Source organism: Zophobas morio, unplaced genomic scaffold, assembly GCF_036711695.1.
Source record: "Zophobas morio isolate AGI-343-1 ecotype UQ-CSIRO unplaced genomic scaffold, CSIRO_AGI_Zmor_V1 ptg000006l, whole genome shotgun sequence".
Classification (NCBI taxonomy): Eukaryota; Metazoa; Arthropoda; class Insecta; order Coleoptera; family Tenebrionidae; genus Zophobas; species Zophobas morio.
The window spans coordinates 12,967,945-12,977,414 of record NW_026972111.1 but is presented as its reverse complement, the minus strand read 5'-3'; the positions used below and the strand labels follow the sequence as shown (position 1 = coordinate 12,977,414).

Genomic DNA, 9,470 nt, shown 5'->3' with positions numbered 1-9,470 from the left:
CGCCGTAGTGAACGTAGTGTGCGGCCTCCAAAAAGTCAAATTTACTTTTTATATAGCGGATGTTCATTTAAAAAATTTATCAAGTTAACTTTGACATTTTGGTAAAAGGAAACGTAGCGAAAAAGGCATGTACATGATTAATTCTTGAAGTACACAGAGGATTCTTCCAATATTTATATTTTTCTTTTATTTGATTATAAGACTTATATATGTTTTTAATATATTTCGTTCATTCATTGTTTCAGTTGTCTATATTTGGTCTGGAGTGACCATGATGGGAAATGGATTAACAATTGATCGAAAAATATGAATTTATTGACAAAGATACGACATTATTTGTGAGGCAAATAAGACTCCATCAAATATGCATATGCCTTAAATGAATAGACTTCACATTTATTTTTTTAGATATTTTCTGTAAGTTCTTCTAAACCTATATGCTTTAATGAAGCACGCCATATTTGTTGACAGTATTCTCTGTCGTACGCTACCAAAGGTTTCCAGAAAGGCCTACAGTCACATAAAAATTTGCCTGATACTTCTTCCAGTTCGTTTGAAACAACTGCGTCTACTAAAGTCTGCGAACCTTCCCAAGGGTCCTGAAACCTGCGAATGATCGTCATGTCTTCACTTTTTTTATACGCACCTTGGCAAAAATAAATTCTAAAGTTTTCAGAAATATTTTTGCCACAAATCCCAGGTTGTGGAGAGGACTAAAAATTCCAGTGGCGACATACCCCGGATGGACAGCGTTTGACGTTACACCAGTACCTTTTAATTTTTCAGAAAAAATATCAGATGCTATCAGCACTGCTAGCTTGGAGTTACAATATGTTTGTAAGGACGCAGTTACTGCCTTTGAACCCGCGAAACCTAAACTGTCTGGTGTTAAGTTGTGCAAGTAAGCAAATGCGGAACTTGTGAAAACGATTCTGCTAGGAGCCGATGTTTTCATCAAATCTGGAGAAGGAGGAAGGCGTTGAAAATGATCACATTATGAACCCTATTCTTACCGAGTAATAAAAGTGTGAGTAAAAGATGGCCAAAGTAGTTTACTTGCATTATCGAATTTAAGTTGGGTTGAGATGTCGTACTAAATTGTAGGCCAATCCCAGCGTTGTTAACAAGGATATCTAATTTGTCATTAGTAGCGATAACTTCTGCGACAAAATTTTTTATTGATTGTTGCGAAGTTAAATCTAGTTTCATCGCATATATGTTGTTGTTATTTGTGTGTTTTATAATTTTTTGCTTTGATGCTTCCATGTCGACCCAATCAGCCATGATTATTTTACAACCTCTAGAAGCCAAATTGAGCGCGGTTTGATAGCCTATACCTATAATTGTATATGTTTGCATTATGATTATTGTTGTTGTCAAACTACATACCTGAATTTGCCCCTGTTATAATTGCAGTTTTACCTAGTAGACATCCTGGGCTTCTGCAAATGCCCTTAGTTGAAATTTTGAACAGGTAGATTATAACAACCATTAAAATAAAAATTAACAGCATTGTTGCAAGCGACCGGTTTCTTACAAAATGCAATTTTATGGATTTAGCACTAACACAGAATTAATGAATGCGGCGATAATCAACCTTGGTACCTACTTTCGACTCCAACAGGCGAAACAAAAACGGGATTTAAACTTGTTTTCCGAATTCTTACTTAATTAAAAATACATTAGAAATTTAATTCGAGAACCTGAACGGTGTCTTATATTATCGCTAGATCTAACGAAGTTTCATCTGTTGTAATTCGTTGTATAACTTTGGAAGATTCGACATGGAGATACAGTGTGATGCAACAAATTTAGCAAGAAACGTAATACGGGTCAACCCAAGGTCGTCGACTTCGCGCGTGCAGCACCATTTTTTTGGCGAAAGTAACTTCATCACTTATTTTATAATTATTGCGCTACCTTTTGCAAAAATTGGTCTAAAATTATTTAGACGATAGTTCAGGGCCCCTGAGTAAAGGTAAAAAAGCATAATATGCGTATATATCAACTCAGTTTTTCCATTAAAAATTTTATGATAACGTGATCAATATTTTAGCAAAAGCACCTACATCTGTTTGAATACGGACGGTGTATTACTAATAACAAGAGTATTGTGTACACAAATTTTCGGGAAAAGGAGGTGAGCCATTTGTGATTTGTTCACTAAAATCAATTACCTCATTCATTTTTTTTAATCACCTGTATAAGTAAGTCTAAAAAATATGAATGCAATAATAAACCACAAGTATAGTAATGCCGTTATCAAATTTTTTGAAGGAGATAAACGGATAAATTTTGTTTACGATAAACTTAAAACGTTTTTGCAAGATTTCAGAGGATTCGGTTTTGTAATTTCAAAGTTATATAGTTTTAATTTTTAACTCACTGAGGATTCATAAATCACAAGTGCAGGAGGATCCCGTGTTATTAAATTTAAAAAACATTTGCTATTGTAAATTTTGGAGATCTCTTAATAGGGATCACTAGCCAATTTTTGGTTAGCGTGTTACCACATACATACAAAATTTGACAATCAATCCAGCACTTTCAGAGATTACCTGTTTAATGAAAATCGACGCTAACAAACGCCGGACGATAGACGATAGAGAGACGGAAACTGGACAGCTATTTTTTCGTACGTAGCCAGACGTCCGAAGGAGACGATTACAATACTCTTTTAGCTTACTCAAATTGTTAATTCTTTTTTCTGTAAATTTCGTTCATTTCTTCTCTCAATCTCGTTCAGGTTTTGGTTGATTTATTTTCAGAAACATTTTAGACACTTGTGGATCTAGGCATCTAGCTTGGTATTGCCTAAAAGATTCTGTTCCTATATAAATTGGAACCACTATGACTATATTGTTATTTTCATCACTTTTTTTGGAACAGTCATTGTAATAAGCGAGAAACACTCTCTTTAGACTTCGTTCGTGGCACTGTTGCCTATAAAGTGTGTTATTTTAATGAAGCAATTTTAATATTCTAGTGTCAGCTTCCTAACTCTATAGCGAGTTTTTACTTCCTGGGCATAAGCTAAGGAAATACTGAAATAAGGTTCATCCAACGAATGGCTATTTTTATGTTTTCTCGACGTTAAGTGACCTTTACAGTACGAAAAAGTAAGTCTCGTGTTTCCGTCTGTCTGTGTCAATAACTTTTATTAGGTAGGTGATTGATTACGGAGAGTTCCGAAACTAATTAAAATCAAAATTATATAACAACATTTTGCAATTTAACTTTGAAACTGCAGGACGGAATCCTCTGAAATTTTGCAAACGTTTTAAAGTTATCATAAGCATGGTAAATTGTTAATCAAAATTTACCCAATTATCTCCTAAAAAATCGATAACGTTATGTCAAAATTTTACCCAATGAATATGAGCCTGCACTTGTGGTTTAACAATGCATTCATACTTTTTAGGAATATAAACTGACCCAAAAAAATTAATTAATGCGACGGTATTTTATAATTATTATTCAGCTAAGACAACCCTGAGTCTTTTAGAGCGGCAACCCAAACTAACGTTCATAGTTGTTTTTGTATTTAAACAAATATTTTAAGATTAAGTTGTATCCGGGTGTGTGATACAACTAGATAGAATTGTTAACGCGAAACTTTTGTCAGGTTGGCAGTAGCCAAAAATGCTTATGCATTTTTAAAACGTAACAGCGCGCTTATTCATTATCTAATCATGAGAATCTGACCTGACTTGACCTGACCTAACCTAACCTGACCTTAGCAAACAATTTAGTGACAATTGGATAGGACGAGTTTCTAATCTTGGTTGAAGTCCCAATCTCACACTACTGGACTACTTCTTGTAAGGAAGAATTAAAAAAAGGTTTTCCAAACAGCTTTAAATGATATGATGATAGCCTTGAACTTCAGAATGGTATAACCACAGTCGTGTTGCAGTAGAAACAGCAACACTGTACAAAGTCTACTAAGCACAAGCACATTGTACAAAATGATACAGGTCACGGTGTATTTGAGATTTTTGTTTTGCTGCTGATTTCGTGAAACAACTCTTTGAAATTAGTATCAAATGTCTGTACTACGTTTATTAAAAAAAAAAAAAAAATAAATAAACTGTGAAATCTTTCTTTATTAAGAAATGAAAAGTAATACAAGAACTTAACTCCATGGTTTTAGATTCATTATATGCCCCGACCTTGTTGTATTATGCCTGGTTGTAAATCAAATTTACCGCACAACGTTGAAAAGAAATCCACTGTTCCAACTTTTGGTTTTCCTAAAAATGTCTTATCAAGAGAAGCTTGGCTTCGTTTCATTCTAAGACAAAAGTGGACTTCAGGATTTTCGGCTGCTGTGTGCATTAACCGATTCACTTCAGATGATATTATTAACCAGCTACATAGAGGAATAGATGCGAAACTGTATCAAGGTTACCAATATTGAAATATAGAGCTTTGTTCAGTTTTCAGTAATTTGTAACTCTATATTTTAAAAAACACCGCAGCTCCAGGAATTAGATTAGTTTAGATTAGATTAGATCGAAGACGAGCAATTGTAACGCATCACACAAAACAGCTTGAAACACTTTTGAATCAAGATTTTATTGACTACTGCTTTACACTTTTGTACTATTGTACAAAAGTGTAAAGAAAACAAATCAGAGAAATAAACCAGTGTAATGTCAGAATGTTACGTATGGTTTTATCTTGTGGAATTTAACAACTGTGGATGCACTTTGAGTTAGTGTAAAGTTTGCTTCAGACTTGGACATTCTACTTTATTATAACAACCAAGAAATTCAAGATGATTTATTGTTAATTTTGTAAGGTACTTTAAAATTAAGTCGGTGATCCCAGTTACAAAATTTACTCATCCGGTACAAAAAAGAAAATTTAAACTTGACCATTGTAATAATTTTAGTTATAAGTCATATTTTTGTAGAAATTTATGGGTAATGAACAATATTTTGACAATTCTGAACGTCTTGAGGCACTTGTGATGTACGGAATCGGTTTACGAATTTTTTGCGAAAACAGGCGATTGGGTATATTTTTCAGGTTCTGGTGTTTGCAAAATCACGGAATTAGTTCAAAAACTTCAAAAACGTAACTTTTGGAGCTCTCTCTGTTAATTTTTAATATTTCCTGCAACCCACGGACTCGAAAAAATCCTCACAATTTAGCTAGAAATAATATTTTTGTCGAAATGTATGAGTTCTGGACTATATTTCACCTTGTTTTGACAATTCTGCGCTTCTTAATGCACAATTTTGAAAATATTTTATTCAATAATTATGGCAAATGTGAAAATGCATTCCCGAAAGCTACAACATTTAAAGAAATAATGAATTACGGTATCGCTGGTTTTGTGTAAATAAACATTTTGTCTGTTTAATTAAATGTAGTTTTATTTGGCCTCCATTTAATTTTAATTGCATTTTACCCTCTTACCCAAATATTACGTTGCCAAGATGAAGAACACGGTTTGTTAATTTAAACTGGGTGTGGTATATGTGGTATAACTGAAAATTGCAGATCATAAGTATTTGGGTCCGAAAATATTTGCAAGATTTGGAATTGGAAGACCTTGAGGCTTGCGAAAGAAACGGAGAAGGTGACATTGAGCACTTATTTTGAGCTTTGTAAACCAAGTTTCATTAGTTCATCTTGTTTTCATATTTAATACCCTATTCATTTAACAATTCTCTGATAATAAAGTTGTAATCGGTAATTTGAGTTGCCGCATTATAAAACTGAAGTGAGTCATCTTAGCTGAATAACCTTGTATACTATCAGCCAAATCAAAAACGGCTTACACCATTTTCTCAAAAATTTGAGTCGACAAGTACTATTGTTATTAGTATTATTCTGCACCTATTCAAATTTACTTAAGTGTCGTTGCTGCAATGTTGATGACATCATCACATAATTTTGTTATGTGTAAACTCACTTGAAACAAACGCGTAGCATGCTTCGTTGGTTATCAAAAAAAAAGTTCGGAAAAGTTAATGTTACAATTTTTCTGTACTTGTTCGTCTGTACTTGAGGAACGAGGAAAGTTCTATCTAAATAACTAGCTAAATTTTTTATTTGTTTTCCTTATTTAAACAGTATATATATTATACTTTTAGTATTATACCAGGTTTCTGTAAATGATTATACGGTCGGAGTAGGTCATGAACACGTGCGGTCTCTCAGTTTGGACCTTACTAAATGCCCAAGGCGCACGACAAATACCACACGCATCTGTATAGTTGCTTCCCCAGATGCTTCAAACTTTTTAAAAAATAAAACTATTTTATTACAATAAAATACGTTAAACATCACAGTAAATGTTGAAAATGTTCACCATTTTGTTCAAAATGTTCTGTAATTGATTCGTCAATGCCCATTGCTCAATTTCATATTGCAACAGGAACTTCTGATTGCTGAGGAAATTTTCTCAAAGATATTTGCGGATTCTGCTCAAGTCGTCTCAAATCATCGACAACTTCCTCAGATACTGAAGATCTTCCAAGAGATTCCTTTTGTTGACACTGCCAGTTCGAACAAATCTTTTGATTACATCTCTTGAATTATTAAATCACGGTATTTGGCCAGATATTTTTGCTTACAAACGGTTACAGAATAAATACACTCTTCGTTTACTCATTGCGACATAAAAACGACGTTAAGTGACAGGATACAAATGACATTAATGGGAAGTGAGAACTGACATAATGGGGCATAATTTCAGCGAAGTGTGATTTTTTAAATCCATGGCCCTCTCTCTGTCCCTGTTTGTTTGTCTCAATTTTAGTAGACAAGTAATATCCGAAACAATTGTTGTCAAAATATAAATGTATGTCTAGCATAAATGTCTAAAACTAAAATTTGCCTAATATTGACGTCACGCCAACATACTTCTGTAGTTGTGGTTTATGAATCCCCCTTTATGTTTAATTACAAATAATTAACAAAAATATTTGTGCACGTATGAGACAAACAGGTCGGAAGTGATTAGCCGGATGATTTAAGACGTTGAATTTGAACAACTCAACCTCATTCTCGTCGATTTTTTTTTCTTTGCATTGAATTTGTTTGTTTCAATATTTGCCTTCAAGTGCGAACGAAGTTCTGGCTAAATAACTTTGGACCATTTTTTTTTTATTTTAAGTATTTATTTTATGACTTTACGCAACTTTAACTCAAAATAGAATGGTTCCAAACACCTTTTAGAATCGGACTTTTGTACATTAGAATCATTTTGAAATACCAGAAAGTGTTTTACAGATGTCAAACTAGAGGTTAATGACCTTTTTCCAAAAAACACTGCAGTTGTGTTCTTGAACTTGGTAAAAGTTTGTCTTTGATTTAGAACGGGACTACTTATAAACAATCTGGTTAGATGTGCTGATTATTCTAAGTTTAAAAAGTATAAATAAGTGAGAGTTGGGCAAAAATTATTATGTTTTGGGGTTTAGGAATAAACACACTAGAGGTTAGGTTGTGCCCTTTGTGTTAATTTGATTCATATCGATTAAAATTTTCTAGAGCACCCTCAAGTACCTTTTTTTTACGACGTTCCTCGCATAATCCCTTTAGTTTGTTGGTTCATGCAACAAACTTCTAACACGGTTGTAAAACTGATTTTACTGCACTCTTACGTAATTAATAATTATTTTACATAAAAAATTACAAACTTGTGAAATGTACATTAGGTATAGTCACGTATGTCAAAAGCAGCAAAATTTTTACAAAATAATATCGAGATAATTTGATTTTCTTTTTTTTTTTTTTTGTTCTGATAGAATAACCAATAATCAAATACCTAATCTTGCCCACTGTTTCTCAAACATTATAATTTATCCGGTATGTATGTCGCAACGAGAATTCAAATTGTATTTTTTGTTTCGCTGAATCGTAAGGAGTCTTTAATTGTTTCGTCCAAGTTCGCCAACTTTATCATTATCTATTTTCCGTAACGAAATTTCAGTTTGTACTTTTTTACGTATAGGAGTAATTGCCTTAAACAAGATGAACTTCTAATACATTAACGCTGACATCAGCTAACTTAATTATTTTTCCGATAGATACATCATAAATAATTTTTTCCCTTCCTTCCTCGTTCCCGGCGCGGAGATCGAAGGAAAACATTTATTTTTCATTAAGCACTTTGCCGATTTCGATCCGAGCCGACGGTTGTTGTTTTCGAATTCCTTCTTGCAGTTCAATTTGTAGGAATTCCACGTCAAGCTTTGATGTCGAAGAGGAGAAAACAGACAGTTAAAACGGCAGTAAAAGTGAACGAATTCTCCACTCCGCCTCTCGAACGCCGGTTTTTTAACGTAGAATCGCAAGGGATTAAATATTGGGCCCCCTTTATTTGATTAGGAGACGCACGGGCACGAATGCAAATTCGATTTCGCCGCCACCGTGTGATTTTCAAACAAAACGAAGAAAAATCGGCGGTCTCGCCGCCACCTGAGGCGGTGAGGCGGCGGGCGACAGGTAGCTGCCGTGCGATATTTTCTTCGAATTTTGAAATATTGTTTGGATAAGGAGGGATTTGGCGGCCGATTGTAATCCTGTTTTAACAGCTTTATGGAAATTTTAATGTTGTTTCTTGCTGGGGCTTTCATATGTCAACTTTATTGTAATTGGATGATGCGTATCGTCTTCGCGGCACGTTGTAGGCGCCCACAGCGATTCGTATTTTTTCTTAGTCTATTCCTTGTGAGCGTCAATAATGGATAGAAAATATTGATATTATTTTATTTCAACTTTAGGAAAATACACTTATATTGATATTTGTCGTTTTTTGTTTTTGTTTTATGTGTTTACAGGTTTTTGCTGGCAAACAAGGTCGACTGTGTCCGTCTGAAAGACAAAACTTTTTTTTACAGACAAGGACTCTTATAAATTATTTCAATACCTAAATGTTTCGTAAAAGGAGCTAAAATTGATAAACAATAATTTGGTAACAGCCAAGTTATGAGAGTTTATATTTCACTGAACATCGCTGCATTAATCTTTCTAATACTGATTTCATATTCTTACGATGATCGAAACTTTAAAATCGGCGTGGGTAAAACTCAACAATTTATTTCTCAATAACCCAAATTTACACGTCTGATTACGCAACGATTATGTACAAAATAATTCCAGCGCAACTTGCCTGGACTCTGTTTTGACCGAACTGGCCGAAGGTAGCCTCTACTTAAAGCCATATTTCCCTTCTAGAATTTCCGCAGTCGAGGTCTTTCTGGATTGCCCATCGCGAGTTCCGCTTCCAGGCTTTTCTTTAATGTGCAGCGAACGCCACCCGGCCGCAGTCACCGACGATGAGTCATCATCGCCGTACATACTAGAACTCATAAGCATCGTACCGGGGCGGCGTATGGTTTTTTTTTCTAATACTTTTTAAATTAACTTTAAACTGTTTTACTTACAAGGAATTATTACAAACTCCATGTTACGTGTGGTACCGTTCTAATTAAAAAGCGGATTTATAA

At 34.1% G+C, this 9,470-nt stretch overlaps 1 protein-coding gene across 1 annotated transcript; it reads right to left on the bottom strand.

Annotated features, from left to right (window-relative positions):
• Positions 1-293: 293 nt before the first annotated feature.
• On the bottom strand, positions 294-1,591 carry LOC135123124 (retinol dehydrogenase 13-like). The gene is made up of 4 exons (XM_064047636.1): positions 1,390-1,591; positions 1,014-1,337; positions 647-960; positions 294-599 (listed from the first exon to the last, which is right to left on the bottom strand). Exons 1-4 carry the CDS (start codon positions 1,511-1,513, stop codon positions 405-407), a joined length of 957 nt encoding a protein of 318 aa, XP_063903706.1. The 5' UTR covers positions 1,514-1,591; the 3' UTR covers positions 294-404.
• Positions 1,592-9,470: the final 7,879 nt, after the last annotated feature.